The sequence below is a fragment of the Mesoplodon bidens genome (assembly GCF_964165515.1).
Source record: "Mesoplodon bidens genome assembly, chromosome: 18".
NCBI classification, from domain to species: Eukaryota; Metazoa; Chordata; class Mammalia; order Artiodactyla; family Ziphiidae; genus Mesoplodon; species Mesoplodon bidens.
Genome location: NC_138175.1, coordinates 29,788,920 through 29,811,246, shown reverse-complemented (window position 1 = coordinate 29,811,246; position 22,327 = coordinate 29,788,920). Strand labels below are relative to the sequence as shown.

Sequence of the window (22,327 nt, the reverse complement as noted above, 5' to 3'; positions counted from 1 at the left end):
TCCAAGGAGAGTAGGTCCCCTCCTGATGGGACTCCACAGGGAAGGTCCCAGGCTCCAGACCCAGCCCAGGCTGACTGGGGCTGGGGGCCAGGGCCCATGGCCTGAACCCCAAAGAGGCAGTGTCCCCTCCTCCCATCCAGTCCTGGCAGCTCCGAGGCCTCCTCCAAACACTGGGTCCCGGTCTAGCAATCCCCTGACCTGCTGGGTGACCTCAACAAAGGCAGTCTTGAGCCTCTGTACTCCCCTTTCAAAAATAGAGGCTGGAAATCTCTGGCGATCTAGTGGTTAGGGGACAGCGCTCTCACTTCCTAGTGTCTGGGTTCCGTCCCTGGTCAGGGAACTAAGCTCCCACAAGCTGAGTGGTAACAGCCAAACAACAAAACAAAAAATAGATTAAAAAAATGCTGTCGCTGCCCTGGCTGGGAAGAAAGCACTGGGTGAACCGCGGCCGTCCACTTGTGCTCAAATTGAAACTTCTTCCTCATCTAACCCCAGGGACACTGTGTCCTGGGCTGAGAAGCGGGCATCCAAGGCCCAGAGCCAGGGGTTCCTTACCAGTGGGGCAGGAGCAGTTGGGGTCCATTTGGAGCCAAGGCGAGGCCGGGGGTCGAAAGCAAGCGGCCAAGAGGCCCGTGAGCTGGTGGGAGGCGTGTGGAGCCTAGGAGCCTGCTTGCAGTGTTTGTACCCAGAGGAGGCGGCCCGGGCGCAGAGGTCCCACCCCCTCCTTGCGCCCGCCCCGCGGATCTGCGCCCGCCCCGCCCGCAGCGCCCGGGGCCCCGGCTGTGAGCAACCCTTGGGGCCGAGACAGGATTCTCCCAGTGTACGTGGGTCCGCTCTGCGCACGGAGAGCCGTCTTTGGTGCCTGCTCGCCGGTAGGGACCGTTTGCCAGGAGGTGCGCGGTGTCCTAGCCTCCCTGTCCGCCCCTCCCGATTTTCCCGAGGGCGGCAGCCACCTTGTTCCGGGATTTTCCAGCAACCCAGCCTCTGTATCCTCGCTGTCTTCCCCACCACCGGCCCCCGCGCTGTTGTCTTCAGGTTCCCCCTTTCCGGAGCCCGTGTGCAACCCTAGTCTCGCGCTCCCGTCCCAGGCATGGCTGGATCCTGGGAGTTGTGTGCAGAGAGCGGCGGTGGATGTGACCTTCACCACCAATCCTCCGACTCCCTCTTCCCCCACCATTTCCTGTCCTGGTCCCCACGATGGTCCTTAGGCAGCGCTTCTCTAACGTTTCTCCGTAAGAGCACCGCGACCAACTCAGGCCTCTGCCTCCCATCCTTCCTTCTTTTCTGCACTACTGAATGGATGGATGGGCACACTTGTCCCTGTGCTCCTGGCCTAAACTTGGCAGGGGATTTCCTGACCCTAGCCAGTCCACCCTGCACCAGGATGGAGGTTCCCAAAGGATGAGATCCCACCCCGTGGAAGGGATCATTGTAAGTGATGGGCAGACCTGGCATTAAAGAGCAAAGCATGAAAAGTGGTTATTTCCCTTTCAGTATTCAGCAGTGGGAAGGGCACTGAGCAGGCAGTCACATCCCTCTGCATAGCTCTGTGACCTCTCTGGACTTTAGTCTCCCATCTCTGCAGCCAGAAGCACAACTAGACTGTCTGAAAGGACACTTCCAGCTCTGAATAATGATAGGCAGGACTCAGCCTTCAGTGACCTCCTAATCGGCGACCTTTGGCAAGGAGGTGAGACAGCCTTGCTCTAGCTTCAGACCTCTGAATATGATCTGTGTGCCCTTAGGCAGGTTGCTGAAACTCTGGGTAGCTGGCGCAATCATTCCCGCCCCTGCAGGTTCACTGTGTTACTGTTTCAATATAGGTCAAGTGATAGGAAGGGTGGGCATTGATTTTGTGTTTCTCCAAATGGTGTGGCAGCATTTTATCCTAGGGGGGCTATTGCAGGGCATCCGCACTCCCCCTGCCAGTGGATCAGTAAACTTGCAATCAAACCTGAACCTCCAGCCTGGAGTCATGCTTGCAACACCATGAGCCTTTCCCCAAGAGCTTGTTGGAATTCAGCAAGATTGTGTCCCAGTAAAGTCACTGTGAACAGAAGCATCCTAGTAGACAGAGTTTATTAAGCCCTAGTGAGGAGCTAGGCCACTCTCAATACCACACAGGGATATCATCTCCTTTTTATAGGACATGGAGACTTAGAGAGGTCGAGCGACTCATTTAGGATACGCGGCTGGTAAGTGCCACTGTGGTCTGTGAACCAAGACTGCCTGACACCAGCACCCATGCACCCAGCACAGGCTGGCTCCTGAAATCCCCTCTTCACACAGGACACCTGTGGGTGAGTGCGGTCCTGACACTTGGGCCACGTGACTCGTCTTTCTCTTTGACTTTCCATCAAATAGCAAATCCCTCCAGAAGTTGTCAGGAGGACCAGCTCTCGCCATTATTTACAGGTCACTCAGCGCCTCACTCCTTCCTAATAAATACCACCACCACGTTGTAAATGCAGAATCTGACACTACCCTGCACAGGCAGACATGAAGTCCTTCATGTGGAACCAGTTTCCAGGTACTCTGCCTCTTGTTGGGAAATGGCTGGGCATTACCTACAAATTCCTAGTCACTTTGCTGGTTTCCAGTAGCCAAGGGCTGGATTTTGAAGGCAGCGTTCAGCCTGACCTAAAGGAACTTCCAAAGATTCAGAGCCAACTCACCGCAGGGAGCTCTCAGGGGTAGCAGGTGGCCTCTCACTGGCACTGGGCCAGCCGAGACGGATGTTCCCTGTGGGGATGGTGGGAAGAGCTACTTCAGGTGTGGGTGATCCACACAGTGGGGCGTTTGAAAGTGTTTTCCGTGTTCAACATACTCCTTTGATGAACTCATGGTTTTTTTCTAATAATTGAAGTATGGCTGATTTACAATATTGTGTTAGTTTCAGGTGAACAAACATGTTTTTACTTTTTAAATTTTTCCTGTATTACTCTGATCCTCATACATTTATTCAAATTTACTGAATCAAAAATTGGGTTTTGTATTTTGTGTCCTTTGAAATTCTTCTTAGTAGTTCACTTAATTTTATTTTACCAAAGTTTAGGTTTGTGAAGTTAGAAAATAAAAACCACAGCTAGAAAATTCACACATCTTTCAGTGCAGGGAGTTTGAGACTTCCAGGTAGGGATTCAGGTAACTGGAGGTGTGATTCCAACTTCTTTCGAGTCTATGAAGCCTAAAATCTATGAGGACGTGAAGTTAGCCAGGGAAATCAGAGGATGGGAAATGAGGCATTGAGAAGTCACCAACCCTTGCCATGCCACGAACCCTTGCCATGAGAATGGAGGGGACCTTGTATCTGCTCAACACCCTTAGAGCATCTGGTCTAATGCTCTTCCATTTTACGGAAGATGAACCCAGTGAGGGAGTGTGGCTTGTCTTAGGCACTCAGTTTGTTAGGGACTCACATTTTGTTCCAGTACCCAAGTCTCTGCACTTCTCATCCGGTCTCCTACACCAGCCCTGGATGGCACAAAAGCCCTTATTCCCAATGCACAGAAAAAAGAGCCGAGTCGGAAGAGTGTCAACAACTTTTATTACAACTCACATATTTCATAGGAAAGGGAAGGTAGCAATCAAGTCAGAGTTGTATAAAAACACAGGTCGGCCCGTGGTCCTCCACTGACACCTGGGGCAGGCTCTCCGCGACATCAGGCACAGCAGCTGCACTTGTCCGAGGCCCCTTTGCAGACGCAGCCCTGGGCACACTTGGCGCAGCCCACGGGGCAGCAGGAGCAGCAGCCTGGGGAGGCAAGGGCAGCGTGCAGTCGGACCACGCGTTGTCCACAACCACCCTTCCCAACACCAGGCCTGGCCCCAGCCGCCCTCAGGCCCAGACCCTGAGTTTACGACGGTGTCCTCTGTCCTGAGAGAATTGCTCTCAGACACTAGGTTCAGGTCGCCTGCCCCATCTGTGCCCAGGACAGGGCACAGCGCCTTGGACAGACAGTGAGCAGGGCCTCTGGGGCAAGAGAAAGCCGGCCCCCAGCACCACCAGTGATGTGAGCCACGTCCTCAGGATCAAAGTGGAGGCAAACCCCTCACAGAGTAGCTCCCGCTCGGGATAGGGAGGCTCTGGGCTGCTTCGACAGGAAGGGGCTGCACCAGGTCCGAGAAGCCACACACGGTCGCTCGCTCATGTCCCTACAGTGCTTCAGTCCCTGGGAGGATTCAGAAGCGTGCCTCAGGAGGCAGGAGGACTAGTTCTAGTGACAGGTCTGAGGTCGTTGGTTGGTGACCCGTCTGGGCCTCAGTCTCCCTGTTCTCTAGTGCGCGCCTGGGTCTCGGTCATGTCGAAGGTGATTCCAGCTCTGATTGGGAATCCCTTCCTGGTGAGGGGGGTGCCGGGAAGTTTGGTCTCTCTCCTGCTCCTGCCTGCTGAGCTCTGGGCTCCCTCCTCGCACTCAGCCCACACCCCGCATTCCCAGAGAAGGCCCCGCACACTCACTCTTCTTGCAGGAGGTGCATCTGCAGGCCTTGCAGGTGCAGGAGCCAGCGCAGCTGCAGGAGCCGCCTGCCAGGAAGGGAAAGGCCAGCAGTGAGCAGGGAGAGGGATGCAGGAGCTACAGCAGACGGTCAGCAATGCCTCCCTGAGCCCTCCTCCTCCGTCAGGACCCAGTCCTGGGAGCTCGTGTCCACTCAGGCGGATAGAGAAGCCCCAGCTCGTCTCTTCTGGTCCAAGGAGAGTAGGTCCCCTCCTGATGGGACTCCACAGGGAAGGTCCCAGGCTCCAGACCCAGCCCAGGCTGACTGGGGCTGGGGGCCAGGGCCCATGGCCTGAACCCCAAAGAGGCAGTGTCCCCTCCTCCCATCCAGTCCTGGCAGCTCCGAGGCCTCCTCCAAACACTGGGTCCCGGTCTAGCAATCCCCTGACCAGCTGGGTGACCTCAAGAAGGACAGCCTGGAGCCTCCGTGCCCTCAGTGTCAACAGAGAGGCAAAGGGAGACTGACATGCTCCCAGGGGCCTGGCTACCAAGAAAGCCCCGGACCCGTGACAGGAGTCCTCCTGAGCTCAAACTCAAAACCCTCCCTTGTCGTCCTGTGCCTGGGAAGGGGGCATCCTAAGGCTCAAAGCCAGGGCTCCCTTACCAGTGGGGCAGGAGCACTTGGGGTCCATCTGGAGGAGAAGTGAGGCCCGAGGTCCAAAGCAAGGGGCGAAGCGGCTGCACGGGTCCGGTGGGGGCCGTGTGGGAGCGAGGAGCCCGGGGGCTCAGTTATAGGCCGAGGAGGCGGCCCGGGCGCAGAGGCCCCGCCCCCGCCTTGCACGCGCCCCGCGGATCCGCGCCCGCGCCCACGCCCGCGCCCGCGCCCGCGCCGTCCGCAGCGCCCGCGCCGTCCGCAGCGCCCTCAGCGCCCTGGGCCGGGCTGTGAGCAACAGGCGGGGCCGAGCGCACGACTCCACTTCGGTGCCGGCTGGAGCGGAGGAACCGGGTGCCGTGCGGTAAGCGGTGTCCCAGCCCCCTGGCCGCCCCTTCCCCATGTGCCCGACGGGAGCAGCCACCCTGTTGGCGGGTTGTGCAGGAATCCAGCTCCCGCGTCCTGCGGTCTTCCCCGCCCCGGGCCCCGCGCCGCCGGCCTGCGGGTCGCCGTTTCCTGCAGCCTGAGAACAGCCCCCGCCTCCCGCTCGTGTCCCTGGCTTGGCTGGAGCCGGGGAGCGGTGTCAGAGACGGCAGGCGGATGTGACCCTCAGCACCGTTTCGCCCAGCCCACGTGTCCCCAGGCGTTGCCAGCCCCGGTCCCCACCACGGTCCTTTGGAAGCATGTTTCCGGTACCGTCTCCTGGAACCGCAGCGCGCTGAACATTGCCTTCAGCCGCTAGTCGTCCTCACTTGTGTCTTCCTTTCCTGGAGGGATCCTGGCTCATTTCCGCGGGGGCTTCTTTGCCTCAACTTTCCAGGGGGGCTCCTCACTGTAGCCGGTCCACCCCACGCCAGGGTGGAGGTTCCCCAATCATGGGATGCTCCCCAGGGACGGCGTCATTGTAGGTGATAGGCAGACCTGGCGTTAAATAACAAAGCAGCGAGACAAGTGGATAGTTCCCTTTGAGTAGTCCCGACAGTTACTCACCGTGGAGTCCAGGCCAAGCCTTGTTCATCACTCTTGCTCTTTGAACTGTCACACCAACCGGGAAGGGAGATCCTAGTCAGGAGCCCGTTTCCCAAAGGCCAAACTACCTACAGTACAAGGAGGCTCCGGAGGCAGGCCCACGGTGCTGGGGAGTGGTGCCCTGCTTCTGTGCTTTTGTCGCTTCGCGGCTGAGAGAGGGAGTCAGTGAGAAAGCTCCCCTTTGGCCCAGAGCTGTGTCCTCAGCCCGTCTCTGCCATGTCCAGCTCAATCCTGGGGGCGACCAGAGTGACGGAATAGGAATGGATTTATGACTTTGTGGCTGCCTTCTGACTCTCTCCTTCAGTAGTGTTCAAGAGGTTTCTTTTGGCATAACATATTTCGGAAAATCGCTGAAAAGAAAATGGTAAGGAAATCCGGATGCAGGTGACAGCAGAAATGGCAGGATCCTTCTGTATGTGTTAGGAGGACGGCGACTGTGTGACTCACGGCTTTCTACCTGTAGTGTCAACGGCTCTTTGCGGGAAGGCCGGATAACCCTCTCAGGGGAACTGGTCCCAGGCTCACAGGGTTGATGAGGACGGCCCAGAGCACAGAGCTAAACACACCATCCTTGCTTGCGTGTCTGGAAGGAGGACAATGTCTCCTAGGCTAATGATAACAAATAAATAAAGAGATAAATAAGTGAATCGGTGATCCGATGGATGACTCACTGAGTGCCCGGTAGGTTCTGACCTTCTTTGCGTGTATTCAATTCTGTAGTCCCGAGAGCCAGACACTATCATTTTGCCCTTTAGAGCAGAGGAGACTGAGCCAGAGAGAGGTTATGTCACAGGGCTATATGTGACACAGATGGGACTGGCCCTCCTGCAGGCTGACTGCAGCCCCCCGCCCAACCGGACACCGTGTCATCCCATGAAAGGTGAGAACACGGAACACCTGGCACAGAGGCAGCGGTGGGAAAGCCCTGAGCTGGCAGTCAGAGCCCTCTGCACAGCTCTGTGACCTCTCTGGGCTTCAGCCTCCCACCTCTGCAGCCAGGAGCACAGCTGGACTGTCTCCGAAGACCCTTGCAGCCCTGAAAAAGGAGAGGCCGGATTCAGCCTCCAGTGATGTCATAACCGGCACCCTGTGGCCGGGAGGTGAGACAGCTGTAGTGTAGGCGTAGTCCTCTGAGTATAGGCTGTGTGCCCTTGGGTAAGTTGCTTAACCTCTCTGCAATTGGCACCCTCACTCCAGACCTTGCAGGTTCACTGAGTCTGTGCAAATGCTGTGGCGGTGCCTCGTTCCATGGGGCTTGTTGGAGAACATCCCCACGCCCTCTGGCACTGGATAAGCAAGGTTCCTATCCATCTGTGCCCTCACCATGAGCTTGCTTGCAAACCAGGGAGCCTTTCTCCAGGAGCTTGTTGGGAGCTCAAGGATTCTCTGTGCACAAATGTCAGTGTGGAGAGAGCGATCATAAAGGGCACCGTTCGGGAAGCCCGAGCTAGGAGCCAGGCCACTATCTGGCTTATTCCCCCTCATTGAAATTAATCTTTTTTAGCGAAAGGAGGAAATGAAATCTCCGAGAGTATCAGTGACTTGCCAGGTCAGGAAGTGGCATGCTGGCTGTGAACCCGAGTGCCTGACACCAACACCCACGCACGCAGAACGGGCCGGCTCCTGAAATGCCCCCCTTCACACAGGGCACCTGTGGGCAATCTTGCTCCTGACTTCTGAGCCACGTGTCTCCTCTTTCTCTCCGAGTGCCCATCAACTAGGAGTTCCCTCCCCAGACCGCCAGGGGGCGCAACACCTGAACTATATTACCTGTTCCCTCAGCACACGCTTCTTGCTAATAAACAGCACCAGGCCCTCCGCACTGCAGCACCACCATCACTCTGCAGAGGAACACATGAGGTCCTTCTTCTGAAAGCAAGTCTCAGGGAAACAGCTGGGAAATTCCCACCAAATTCAAATCACTATCGGGGTGTCAAGTAGCCACGGGCTGCATTTGAGGGAAGGGAAGATGTCAGCCTGATCTAGGGAGGAACTTGCGAAGATTCAGAGCCAAGGCCCTGCAGGGAGCTGTCACGGGTGGCGAGTGTCCTGTCAGTAGCCCTGGGCAAGCCAAGACTGATGTTCCCTGTGGGGAGGCAGGGGGCAGAGCTGCTCCAGGCGTGTGTGGTCCGCACAGTGGGGCGTCTGTGAAGCGTTCCCAGGACTCGGGCACACCTTCAATGTAACTGCAGCACATGAAAGCGTCCAGCTTTCAGAATTGCTCCTCCACGTATGAAGGTGATTTGACGTGTTGAAGGGAAAAATGGGTGTCACATATAGTGTCCTTTTCTATTTTATCTCAGCGATTCTTTTTACTGACCAGGGTTAAAACTGTGGCAGAAAATACAAATAGGTCTTTCCAGGGTGTTTTAGACGCCAGTCGCGTGTAGAAGTCAAACAAGAGGGGTGTGGGATTCCATCCCCTCTGGGTACTTTTCCAGGCTCTCATCACCGAGGACTGAGTTTGGCAGGGGCCCCCAGAGAAGGAAAATGAGAAATGGACAACGTTCTCTGCAATCCCTACTCGTAAGGGGAATAGAGGGAGTGTGTCCTCTGTGTGTCCAGTGCCCTATGTCATCGGGCGAGGCTTTCATTTGGAGCTGAGAAACTGAAGCTCAACTTAACCTAAGGGGCTAAGAGGCTCCGTGTGCGTGGGTTTTGGCGGGTGGGGGGGTACTCTTTGGTCCAGAGCCGAGGTCTCTGCACGTCCAGTCCAGTTCCCCACGCCAGCCCTGATGGGCACGGCGTCTCTTTGTTCAAGACAGAAGAAGGAAGACAGAGCCAGAATAAAGTCAACAACTTTTATTACAACTCACATATTTCATAGAAAAAGGAATGTAGCGTCAGGTCCGCTTGTATGAAAAACGGTAAAATGCAGGTTTGTCCTGGTTGCCCTGTTGACACCTGGGGCAGGCTCTCCGCGACATCAGGCACAGCAGCTGCACTTGTCCGAGGCCCCTTTGCAGACGCAGCCCTGGGCACACTTGGCGCAGCCCACGGGGCAGCAGGAGCAGCAGCCTGGGGAGGCAAGGGCAGCGTGCAGTCGGACCACGCGTTGTCCACAACCACCCTTCCCAACACCAGGCCTGGCCCCAGCCGCCCTCAGGCCCAGACCCTGAGTTTACGACGGTGTCCTCTGTCCTGAGAGAATTGCTCTCAAGACACTAGGTTCAGGTCGCCTGCCCCATCTGTGCCCAGGACAGGGCACAGCGCCTTGGACAGACAGTGAGCAGGGCCTCTGGGGACAAGACAAAGCCGGCCCCCAGCACCACCAGTGATGTGAGCCACGTCCTCAGGATCAAAGTGGAGGCAAACCCCTCACAGAGTAGCTCCCGCTCGGGATAGGGAGGCTCTGGGCTGCTTCGACAGGAAGGGGCTGCACCAGGTCCGAGAAGCCACACACGGTCGCTCGCTCATGTCCCTACAGTGCTTCAGTCCCTGGGAGGATTCAGAAGCGTGCCTCAGGAGGCAGGAGGACTAGTTCTAGTGACAGGTCTGAGGTCGTTGGTTGGTGACCCGTCTGGGCCTCAGTCTCCCTGCTCTCTAGTGCGCGCCTGGGTCTCGGTCATGTCGAAGGTGATTCCAGCTCTGATTGGGAATCCCTTCCTGGTGAGGGGGGTGCCGGGAAGTTTGGTCACTGTCCTGCTCCTGCCTGCTGAGCTCTGGGCTCCCTCCTCGCACTCAGCCCACACCCCGCATTGCCAGAGAAGGCCCCGCACACTCACTCTTCTTGCAGGAGGTGCATCTGCAGGCCTTGCAGGTGCAGGAGCCAGCGCAGCTGCAGGAGCCGCCTGCCAGGAAGGGAAAGGCCAGCAGTGAGCAGGGAGAGGGATGCAGGAGCTACAGCAGACGGTCAGCAATGCCTCCCTGAGCCCTCCTCCTCCGTCAGGACCCAGTCCTGGGAGCTCGTGTCCACTCAGGCGGATAGAGAAGCCCCAGCTCGTCTCTTCTGGTCCAAGGAGAGTAGGTCCCCTCCTGATGGGACTCCACAGGGAAGGTCCCAGGCTCCAGACCCAGCCCAGGCTGACTGGGGCTGGGGGCCAGGGCCCATGGCCTGAACCCCAAAGAGGCAGTGTCCCCTCCTCCCATCCAGTCCTGGCAGCTCCGAGGCCTCCTCCAAACACTGGGTCCCGGTCTAGCAATCCCCTGACCTGCTGGGTGACCTCAACAAAGGCAGTCTTGAGCCTCTGTACTCCCCTTTCAAAAATAGAGGCTGGAAATCTCTGGCGATCTAGTGGTTAGGGGACAGCGCTCTCACTTCCTAGTGTCTGGGTTCCGTCCCTGGTCAGGGAACTAAGCTCCCACAAGCTGAGTGGTAACAGCCAAACAACAAAACAAAAAATAGATTAAAAAAATGCTGTCGCTGCCCTGGCTGGGAAGAAAGCACTGGGTGAACCGCGGCCGTCCACTTGTGCTCAAATTGAAACTTCTTCCTCATCTAACCCCAGGGACACTGTGTCCTGGGCTGAGAAGCGGGCATCCAAGGCCCAGAGCCAGGGGTTCCTTACCAGTGGGGCAGGAGCAGTTGGGGTCCATTTGGAGCCAAGGCGAGGCCGGGGGTCGAAAGCAAGCGGCCAAGAGGCCCGTGAGCTGGTGGGAGGCGTGTGGAGCCTAGGAGCCTGCTTGCAGTGTTTGTACCCAGAGGAGGCGGCCCGGGCGCAGAGGTCCCACCCCCTCCTTGCGCCCGCCCCGCGGATCTGCGCCCGCCCCGCCCGCAGCGCCCGGGGCCCCGGCTGTGAGCAACCCTTGGGGCCGAGACAGGATTCTCCCAGTGTACGTGGGTCCGCTCTGCGCACGGAGAGCCGTCTTTGGTGCCTGCTCGCCGGTAGGGACCGTTTGCCAGGAGGTGCGCGGTGTCCTAGCCTCCCTGTCCGCCCCTCCCGATTTTCCCGAGGGCGGCAGCCACCTTGTTCCGGGATTTTCCAGCAACCCAGCCTCTGTATCCTCGCTGTCTTCCCCACCACCGGCCCCCGCGCTGTTGTCTTCAGGTTCCCCCTTTCCGGAGCCCGTGTGCAACCCTAGTCTCGCGCTCCCGTCCCAGGCATGGCTGGATCCTGGGAGTTGTGTGCAGAGAGCGGCGGTGGATGTGACCTTCACCACCAATCCTCCGACTCCCTCTTCCCCCACCATTTCCTGTCCTGGTCCCCACGATGGTCCTTAGGCAGCGCTTCTCTAACGTTTCTCCGTAAGAGCACCGCGACCAACTCAGGCCTCTGCCTCCCATCCTTCCTTCTTTTCTGCACTACTGAATGGATGGATGGGCACACTTGTCCCTGTGCTCCTGGCCTAAACTTGGCAGGGGATTTCCTGACCCTAGCCAGTCCACCCTGCACCAGGATGGAGGTTCCCAAAGGATGAGATCCCACCCCGTGGAAGGGATCATTGTAAGTGATGGGCAGACCTGGCATTAAAGAGCAAAGCATGAAAAGTGGTTATTTCCCTTTCAGTATTCAGCAGTGGGAAGGGCACTGAGCAGGCAGTCACATCCCTCTGCATAGCTCTGTGACCTCTCTGGACTTTAGTCTCCCATCTCTGCAGCCAGAAGCACAACTAGACTGTCTGAAAGGACACTTCCAGCTCTGAATAATGATAGGCAGGACTCAGCCTTCAGTGACCTCCTAATCGGCGACCTTTGGCAAGGAGGTGAGACAGCCTTGCTCTAGCTTCAGACCTCTGAATATGATCTGTGTGCCCTTAGGCAGGTTGCTGAAACTCTGGGTAGCTGGCGCAATCATTCCCGCCCCTGCAGGTTCACTGTGTTACTGTTTCAATATAGGTCAAGTGATAGGAAGGGTGGGCATTGATTTTGTGTTTCTCCAAATGGTGTGGCAGCATTTTATCCTAGGGGGGCTATTGCAGGGCATCCGCACTCCCCCTGCCAGTGGATCAGTAAACTTGCAATCAAACCTGAACCTCCAGCCTGGAGTCATGCTTGCAACACCATGAGCCTTTCCCCAAGAGCTTGTTGGAATTCAGCAAGATTGTGTCCCAGTAAAGTCACTGTGAGCAGAAGCATCCTAGTAGACAGAGTTTATTAAGCCCTAGTGAGGAGCTAGGCCACTCTCAATACCACACAGGGATATCATCTCCTTTTTATAGGACATGGAGACTTAGAGAGGTCGAGCGACTCATTTAGGATACGCGGCTGGTAAGTGCCACTGTGGTCTGTGAACCAAGACTGCCTGACACCAGCACCCATGCACCCAGCACAGGCTGGCTCCTGAAATCCCCTCTTCACACAGGACACCTGTGGGTGAGTGCGGTCCTGACACTTGGGCCACGTGACTCGTCTTTCTCTTTGACTTTCCATCAAATAGCAAATCCCTCCAGAAGTTGTCAGGAGGACCAGCTCTCGCCATTATTTACAGGTCACTCAGCGCCTCACTCCTTCCTAATAAATACCACCACCACGTTGTAAATGCAGAATCTGACACTACCCTGCACAGGCAGACATGAAGTCCTTCATGTGGAACCAGTTTCCAGGTACTCTGCCTCTTGTTGGGAAATGGCTGGGCATTACCTACAAATTCCTAGTCACTTTGCTGGTTTCCAGTAGCCAAGGGCTGGATTTTGAAGGCAGCGTTCAGCCTGACCTAAAGGAACTTCCAAAGATTCAGAGCCAACTCACCGCAGGGAGCTCTCAGGGGTAGCAGGTGGCCTCTCACTGGCACTGGGCCAGCCGAGACGGATGTTCCCTGTGGGGATGGTGGGAAGAGCTACTTCAGGTGTGGGTGATCCACACAGTGGGGCGTTTGAAAGTGTTTTCCGTGTTCAACATACTCCTTTGATGAACTCATGGTTTTTTTCTAATAATTGAAGTATGGCTGATTTACAATATTGTGTTAGTTTCAGGTGAACAAACATGTTTTTACTTTTTAAATTTTTCCTGTATTACTCTGATCCTCATACATTTATTCAAATTTACTGAATCAAAAATTGGGTTTTGTATTTTGTGTCCTTTGAAATTCTTCTTAGTAGTTCACTTAATTTTATTTTACCAAAGTTTAGGTTTGTGAAGTTAGAAAATAAAAACCACAGCTAGAAAATTCACACATCTTTCAGTGCAGGGAGTTTGAGACTTCCAGGTAGGGATTCAGGTAACTGGAGGTGTGATTCCAACTTCTTTCGAGTCTATGAAGCCTAAAATCTATGAGGACGTGAAGTTAGCCAGGGAAATCAGAGGATGGGAAATGAGGCATTGAGAAGTCACCAACCCTTGCCATGCCACGAACCCTTGCCATGAGAATGGAGGGGACCTTGTATCTGCTCAACACCCTTAGAGCATCTGGTCTAATGCTCTTCCATTTTACGGAAGATGAACCCAGTGAGGGAGTGTGGCTTGTCTTAGGCACTCAGTTTGTTAGGGACTCACATTTTGTTCCAGTACCCAAGTCTCTGCACTTCTCATCCGGTCTCCTACACCAGCCCTGGATGGCACAAAAGCCCTTATTCCCAATGCACAGAAAAAAGAGCCGAGTCGGAAGAGTGTCAACAACTTTTATTACAACTCACATATTTCATAGGAAAGGGAAGGTAGCAATCAAGTCAGAGTTGTATAAAAACACAGGTCGGCCCGTGGTCCTCCACTGACACCTGGGGCAGGCTCTCCGCGACATCAGGCACAGCAGCTGCACTTGTCCGAGGCCCCTTTGCAGACGCAGCCCTGGGCACACTTGGCGCAGCCCACGGGGCAGCAGGAGCAGCAGCCTGGGGAGGCAAGGGCAGCGTGCAGTCGGACCACGCGTTGTCCACAACCACCCTTCCCAACACCAGGCCTGGCCCCAGCCGCCCTCAGGCCCAGACCCTGAGTTTACGACGGTGTCCTCTGTCCTGAGAGAATTGCTCTCAGACACTAGGTTCAGGTCGCCTGCCCCATCTGTGCCCAGGACAGGGCACAGCGCCTTGGACAGACAGTGAGCAGGGCCTCTGGGGCAAGAGAAAGCCGGCCCCCAGCACCACCAGTGATGTGAGCCACGTCCTCAGGATCAAAGTGGAGGCAAACCCCTCACAGAGTAGCTCCCGCTCGGGATAGGGAGGCTCTGGGCTGCTTCGACAGGAAGGGGCTGCACCAGGTCCGAGAAGCCACACACGGTCGCTCGCTCATGTCCCTACAGTGCTTCAGTCCCTGGGAGGATTCAGAAGCGTGCCTCAGGAGGCAGGAGGACTAGTTCTAGTGACAGGTCTGAGGTCGTTGGTTGGTGACCCGTCTGGGCCTCAGTCTCCCTGTTCTCTAGTGCGCGCCTGGGTCTCGGTCATGTCGAAGGTGATTCCAGCTCTGATTGGGAATCCCTTCCTGGTGAGGGGGGTGCCGGGAAGTTTGGTCTCTCTCCTGCTCCTGCCTGCTGAGCTCTGGGCTCCCTCCTCGCACTCAGCCCACACCCCGCATTCCCAGAGAAGGCCCCGCACACTCACTCTTCTTGCAGGAGGTGCATCTGCAGGCCTTGCAGGTGCAGGAGCCAGCGCAGCTGCAGGAGCCGCCTGCCAGGAAGGGAAAGGCCAGCAGTGAGCAGGGAGAGGGATGCAGGAGCTACAGCAGACGGTCAGCAATGCCTCCCTGAGCCCTCCTCCTCCGTCAGGACCCAGTCCTGGGAGCTCGTGTCCACTCAGGCGGATAGAGAAGCCCCAGCTCGTCTCTTCTGGTCCAAGGAGAGTAGGTCCCCTCCTGATGGGACTCCACAGGGAAGGTCCCAGGCTCCAGACCCAGCCCAGGCTGACTGGGGCTGGGGGCCAGGGCCCATGGCCTGAACCCCAAAGAGGCAGTGTCCCCTCCTCCCATCCAGTCCTGGCAGCTCCGAAGCCTCCTCCAAACACTGGGTCCCGGTCTAGCAATCCCCTGACCAGCTGGGTGACCTCAAGAAGGACAGCCTGGAGCCTCCGTGCCCTCAGTGTCAACAGAGAGGCAAAGGGAGACTGACATGCTCCCAGGGGCCTGGCTACCAAGAAAGCCCCGGACCCGTGACAGGAGTCCTCCTGAGCTCAAACTCAAAACCCTCCCTTGTCGTCCTGTGCCTGGGAAGGGGGCATCCTAAGGCTCAAAGCCAGGGCTCCCTTACCAGTGGGGCAGGAGCACTTGGGGTCCATCTGGAGGAGAAGTGAGGCCCGAGGTCCAAAGCAAGGGGCGAAGCGGCTGCACGGGTCCGGTGGGGGCCGTGTGGGAGCGAGGAGCCCGGGGGCTCAGTTATAGGCCGAGGAGGCGGCCCGGGCGCAGAGGCCCCGCCCCCGCCTTGCACGCGCCCCGCGGATCCGCGCCCGCGCCCACGCCCGCGCCCGCGCCCGCGCCCGCGCCGTCCGCAGCGCCCTCAGCGCCCTGGGCCGGGCTGTGAGCAACAGGCGGGGCCGAGCGCACGACTCCACTTCGGTGCCGGCTGGAGCGGAGGAACCGGGTGCCGTGCGGTAAGCGGTGTCCCAGCCCCCTGGCCGCCCCTTCCCCATGTGCCCGACGGGAGCAGCCACCCTGTTGGCGGGTTGTGCAGGAATCCAGCTCCCGCGTCCTGCGGTCTTCCCCGCCCCGGGCCCCGCGCCGCCGGCCTGCGGGTCGCCGTTTCCTGCAGCCTGAGAACAGCCCCCGCCTCCCGCTCGTGTCCCTGGCTTGGCTGGAGCCGGGGAGCGGTGTCAGAGACGGCAGGCGGATGTGACCCTCAGCACCGTTTCGCCCAGCCCACGTGTCCCCAGGCGTTGCCAGCCCCGGTCCCCACCACGGTCCTTTGGAAGCATGTTTCCGGTACCGTCTCCTGGAACCGCAGCGCGCTGAACATTGCCTTCAGCCGCTAGTCGTCCTCACTTGTGTCTTCCTTTCCTGGAGGGATCCTGGCTCATTTCCGCGGGGGCTTCTTTGCCTCAACTTTCCAGGGGGGCTCCTCACTGTAGCCGGTCCACCCCACGCCAGGGTGGAGGTTCCCCAATCGTGGGATGCTCCCCAGGGACGGCGTCATTGTAGGTGATAGGCAGACCTGGCGTTAAATAACAAAGCAGCGAGACAAGTGGATAGTTCCCTTTGAGTAGTCCCGACAGTTACTCACCGTGGAGTCCAGGCCAAGCCTTGTCCATCACTCTTGCTCTTTGAACTGTCACACCAACCGGGAAGGGAGATCCTAGTCAGGAGCCCGTTTCCCAAAGGCCAAACTACCTACAGTACAAGGAGGCTCCGGAGGCAGGCCCACGGTGCTGGGGAGTGGTGCCCTGCTTCTGTGCTTTTGTCGCTTCGCGGCTGAGAGAGGGAGTCAGTGAGAAAGCTCCCCTTTGGCCCAGAGCTGTGTCCTCAGCCCGTCTCTGCCATGTCCAGCTCAATCCTGGGGGCGACCAGAGTGACGGAATAGGAATGGATTTATGACTTTGTGGCTGCCTTCTGACTCTCTCCTTCAGTAGTGTTCAAGAGGTTTCTTTTGGCATAACATATTTCGGAAAATCGCTGAAAAGAAAATGGTAAGGAAATCCGGATGCAGGTGACAGCAGAAATGGCAGGATCCTTCTGTATGTGTTAGGAGGACGGCGACTGTGTGACTCACGGCTTTCTACCTGTAGTGTCAACGGCTCTTTGCGGGAAGGCCGGATAACCCTCTCAGGGGAACTGGTCCCAGGCTCACAGGGTTGATGAGGACGGCCCAGAGCACAGAGCTAAACACACCATCCTTGCTTGCGTGTCTGGAAGGAGGACAATGTCTCCTAGGCTAATGATAACAAATAAATAAAGAGATAAATAAGTGAATCGGTGATCCGATGGATGACTCACTGAGTGCCCGGTAGGTTCTGACCTTCTTTGCGTGTATTCAATTCTGTAATCCCGAGAGCCAGACACTATCATTTTGCCCTTTAGAGCAGAGGAGACTGAGCCAGAGAGAGGTTATGTCACAGGGCTATATGTGACACAGATGGGACTGGCCCTCCTGCAGGCTGACTGCAGCCCCCCGCCCAACCGGACACCATGTCATCCCATGAAAGGTGAGAACACGGAACACCTGGCACAGAGGCAGCGGTGGGAAAGCCCTGAGCTGGCAGTCAGAGCCCTCTGCACAGCTCTGTGACCTCTCTGGGCTTCAGCCTCCCACCTCTGCAGCCAGGAGCACAGCTGGACTGTCTCCGAAGACCCTTGCAGCCCTGAAAAAGGAGAGGCCGGATTCAGCCTCCAGTGATGTCATAACCGGCACCCTGTGGCCGGGAGGTGAGACAGCTGTAGTGTAGGCGTAGTCCTCTGAGTATAGGCTGTGTGCCCTTGGGTAAGTTGCTTAACCTCTCTGCAATTGGCACCCTCACTCCAGACCTTGCAGGTTCACTGAGTCTGTGCAAATGCTGTGGCGGTGCCTCGTTCCATGGGGCTTGTTGGAGAACATCCCCACGCCCTCTGGCACTGGATAAGCAAGGTTCCTATCCATCTGTGCCCTCACCATGAGCTTGCTTGCAAACCAGGGAGCCTTTCTCCAGGAGCTTGTTGGGAGCTCAAGGATTCTCTGTGCACAAATGTCAGTGTGGAGAGAGCGATCATAAAGGGCACCGTTCGGGAAGCCCGAGCTAGGAGCCAGGCCACTATCTGGCTTATTCCCCCTCATTGAAATTAATCTTTTTTAGCGAAAGGAGGAAATGAAATCTCCGAGAGTATCAGTGACTTGCCAGGTCAGGAAGTGGCATGCTGGCTGTGAACCCGAGTGCCTGACACCAACACCCACGCACGCAGAACGGGCCGGCTCCTGAAATGCCCCCCTTCACACAGGGCACCTGTGGGCAATCTTGCTCCTGACTTCTGAGCCACGTGTCTCCTCTTTCTCTCCGAGTGCCCATCAACTAGGAGTTCCCTCCCCAGACCGCCAGGGGGCGCAACACCTGAACTATATTACCTGTTCCCTCAGCACACGCTTCTTGCTAATAAACAGCACCAGGCCCTCCGCACTGCAGCACCACCATCACTCTGCAGAGGAACACATGAGGTCCTTCTTCTGAAAGCAAGTCTCAGGGAAACAGCTGGGAAATTCCCACCAAATTCAAATCACTATCGGGGTGTCAAGTAGCCACGGGCTGCATTTGAGGGAAGGGAAGATGTCAGCCTGATCTAGGGAGGAACTTGCGAAGATTCAGAGCCAAGGCCCTGCAGGGAGCTGTCACGGGTGGCGAGTGTCCTGTCAGTAGCCCTGGGCAAGCCAAGACTGATGTTCCCTGTGGGGAGGCAGGGGGCAGAGCTGCTCCAGGCGTGTGTGGTCCGCACAGTGGGGCGTCTGTGAAGCGTTCCCAGGACTCGGGCACACCTTCAATGTAACTGCAGCACATGAAAGCGTCCAGCTTTCAGAATTGCTCCTCCACGTATGAAGGTGATTTGACGTGTTGAAGGGAAAAATGGGTGTCACATATAGTGTCCTTTTCTATTTTATCTCAGCGATTCTTTTTACTGACCAGGGTTAAAACTGTGGCAGAAAATACAAATAGGTCTTTCCAGGGTGTTTTAGACGCCAGTCGCGTGTAGAAGTCAAACAAGAGGGGTGTGGGATTCCATCCCCTCTGGGTACTTTTCCAGGCTCTCATCACCGAGGACTGAGTTTGGCAGGGGCCCCCAGAGAAGGAAAATGAGAAATGGACAACGTTCTCTGCAATCCCTACTCGTAAGGGGAATAGAGGGAGTGTGTCCTCTGTGTGTCCAGTGCCCTATGTCATCGGGCGAGGCTTTCATTTGGAGCTGAGAAACTGAAGCTCAACTTAACCTAAGGGGCTAAGAGGCTCCGTGTGCGTGGGTTTTGGCGGGTGGGGGGGTACTCTTTGGTCCAGAGCCGAGGTCTCTGCACGTCCAGTCCAGTTCCCCACGCCAGCCCTGATGGGCACGGCGTCTCTTTGTTCAAGACAGAAGAAGGAAGACAGAGCCAGAATAAAGTCAACAACTTTTATTACAACTCACATATTTCATAGAAAAAGGAATGTAGCGTCAGGTCCGCTTGTATGAAAAACGGTAAAATGCAGGTTTGTCCTGGTTGCCCTGTTGACACCTGGGGCAGGCTCTCCGCGACATCAGGCACAGCAGCTGCACTTGTCCGAGGCCCCTTTGCAGACGCAGCCCTGGGCACACTTGGCGCAGCCCACGGGGCAGCAGGAGCAGCAGCCTGGGGAGGCAAGGGCAGCGTGCAGTCGGACCACGCGTTGTCCACAACCACCCTTCCCAACACCAGGCCTGGCCCCAGCCGCCCTCAGGCCCAGACCCTGAGTTTACGACGGTGTCCTCTGTCCTGAGAGAATTGCTCTCAAGACACTAGGTTCAGGTCGCCTGCCCCATCTGTGCCCAGGACAGGGCACAGCGCCTTGGACAGACAGTGAGCAGGGCCTCTGGGGACAAGACAAAGCCGGCCCCCAGCACCACCAGTGATGTGAGCCACGTCCTCAGGATCAAAGTGGAGGCAAACCCCTCACAGAGTAGCTCCCGCTCGGGATAGGGAGGCTCTGGGCTGCTTCGACAGGAAGGGGCTGCACCAGGTCCGAGAAGCCACACACGGTCGCTCGCTCATGTCCCTACAGTGCTTCAGTCCCTGGGAGGATTCAGAAGCGTGCCTCAGGAGGCAGGAGGACTAGTTCTAGTGACAGGTCTGAGGTCGTTGGTTGGTGACCCGTCTGGGCCTCAGTCTCCCTGCTCTCTAGTGCGCGCCTGGGTCTCGGTCATGTCGAAGGTGATTCCAGCTCTGATTGGGAATCCCTTCCTGGTGAGGGGGGTGCCGGGAAGTTTGGTCACTGTCCTGCTCCTGCCTGCTGAGCTCTGGGCTCCCTCCTCGCACTCAGCCCACACCCCGCATTGCCAGAGAAGGCCCCGCACACTCACTCTTCTTGCAGGAGGTGCATCTGCAGGCCTTGCAGGTGCAGGAGCCAGCGCAGCTGCAGGAGCCGCCTGCCAGGAAGGGAAAGGCCAGCAGTGAGCAGGGAGAGGGATGCAGGAGCTACAGCAGACGGTCAGCAATGCCTCCCTGAGCCCTCCTCCTCCGTCAGGACCCAGTCCTGGGAGCTCGTGTCCACTCAGGCGGATAGAGAAGCCCCAGCTCGTCTCTTCTGGTCCAAGGAGAGTAGGTCCCCTCCTGATGGGACTCCACAGGGAAGGTCCCAGGCTCCAGACCCAGCCCAGGCTGACTGGGGCTGGGGGCCAGGGCCCATGGCCTGAACCCCAAAGAGGCAGTGTCCCCTCCTCCCATCCAGTCCTGGCAGCTCCGAGGCCTCCTCCAAACACTGGGTCCCGGTCTAGCAATCCCCTGACCTGCTGGGTGACCTCAACAAAGGCAGTCTTGAGCCTCTGTACTCCCCTTTCAAAAATAGAGGCTGGAAATCTCTGGCGATCTAGTGGTTAGGGGACAGCGCTCTCACTTCCTAGTGTCTGGGTTCCGTCCCTGGTCAGGGAACTAAGCTCCCACAAGCTGAGTGGTAACAGCCAAACAACAAAACAAAAAATAGATTAAAAAAATGCTGTCGCTGCCCTGGCTGGGAAGAAAGCACTGGGTGAACCGCGGCCGTCCACTTGTGCTCAAATTGAAACTTCTTCCTCATCTAACCCCAGGGACACTGTGTCCTGGGCTGAGAAGCGGGCATCCAAGGCCCAGAGCCAGGGGTTCCTTACCAGTGGGGCAGGAGCAGTTGGGGTCCATTTGGAGCCAAGGCGAGGCCGGGGGTCGAAAGCAAGCGGCCAAGAGGCCCGTGAGCTGGTGGGAGGCGTGTGGAGCCTAGGAGCCTGCTTGCAGTGTTTGTACCCAGAGGAGGCGGCCCGGGCGCAGAGGTCCCACCCCCTCCTTGCGCCCGCCCCGCGGATCTGCGCCCGCCCCGCCCGCAGCGCCCGGGGCCCCGGCTGTGAGCAACCCTTGGGGCCGAGACAGGATTCTCCCAGTGTACGTGGGTCCGCTCTGCGCACGGAGAGCCGTCTTTGGTGCCTGCTCGCCGGTAGGGACCGTTTGCCAGGAGGTGCGCGGTGTCCTAGCCTCCCTGTCCGCCCCTCCCGATTTTCCCGAGGGCGGCAGCCACCTTGTTCCGGGATTTTCCAGCAACCCAGCCTCTGTATCCTCGCTGTCTTCCCCACCACCGGCCCCCGCGCTGTTGTCTTCAGGTTCCCCCTTTCCGGAGCCCGTGTGCAACCCTAGTCTCGCGCTCCCGTCCCAGGCATGGCTGGATCCTGGGAGTTGTGTGCAGAGAGCGGCGGTGGATGTGACCTTCACCACCAATCCTCCGACTCCCTCTTCCCCCACCATTTCCTGTCCTGGTCCCCACGATGGTCCTTAGGCAGCGCTTCTCTAACGTTTCTCCGTAAGAGCACCGCGACCAACTCAGGCCTCTGCCTCCCATCCTTCCTTCTTTTCTGCACTACTGAATGGATGGATGGGCACACTTGTCCCTGTGCTCCTGGCCTAAACTTGGCAGGGGATTTCCTGACCCTAGCCAGTCCACCCTGCACCAGGATGGAGGTTCCCAAAGGATGAGATCCCACCCCGTGGAAGGGATCATTGTAAGTGATGGGCAGACCTGGCATTAAAGAGCAAAGCATGAAAAGTGGTTATTTCCCTTTCAGTATTCAGCAGTGGGAAGGGCACTGAGCAGGCAGTCACATCCCTCTGCATAGCTCTGTGACCTCTCTGGACTTTAGTCTCCCATCTCTGCAGCCAGAAGCACAACTAGACTGTCTGAAAGGACACTTCCAGCTCTGAATAATGATAGGCAGGACTCAGCCTTCAGTGACCTCCTAATCGGCGACCTTTGGCAAGGAGGTGAGACAGCCTTGCTCTAGCTTCAGACCTCTGAATATGATCTGTGTGCCCTTAGGCAGGTTGCTGAAACTCTGGGTAGCTGGCGCAATCATTCCCGCCCCTGCAGGTTCACTGTGTTACTGTTTCAATATAGGTCAAGTGATAGGAAGGGTGGGCATTGATTTTGTGTTTCTCCAAATGGTGTGGCAGCATTTTATCCTAGGGGGGCTATTGCAGGGCATCCGCACTCCCCCTGCCAGTGGATCAGTAAACTTGCAATCAAACCTGAACCTCCAGCCTGGAGTCATGCTTGCAACACCATGAGCCTTTCCCCAAGAGCTTGTTGGAATTCAGCAAGATTGTGTCCCAGTAAAGTCACTGTGAGCAGAAGCATCCTAGTAGACAGAGTTTATTAAGCCCTAGTGAGGAGCTAGGCCACTCTCAATACCACACAGGGATATCATCTCCTTTTTATAGGACATGGAGACTTAGAGAGGTCGAGCGACTCATTTAGGATACGCGGCTGGTAA

General features: G+C 57.2%; 1 protein-coding gene across 1 annotated transcript; it reads right to left on the bottom strand.

Moving 5' to 3' along the window:
- Nucleotides 1-13,610: 13,610 nt before the first annotated feature.
- On the bottom strand, nucleotides 13,611-20,826 carry LOC308605458 (metallothionein-1E). Its single transcript, XM_081215498.1, has 3 exons — nucleotides 20,684-20,826; nucleotides 14,530-14,595; nucleotides 13,611-13,824 (listed from the first exon to the last, which is right to left on the bottom strand). The coding sequence occupies exons 1-3, from the start codon at nucleotides 20,709-20,711 to the stop codon at nucleotides 13,733-13,735; spliced, it is 186 nt and encodes a 61-aa protein (XP_081071624.1). The 5' UTR covers nucleotides 20,712-20,826; the 3' UTR covers nucleotides 13,611-13,732.
- Between the last annotated feature and the right edge of the window lie 1,501 nt (nucleotides 20,827-22,327).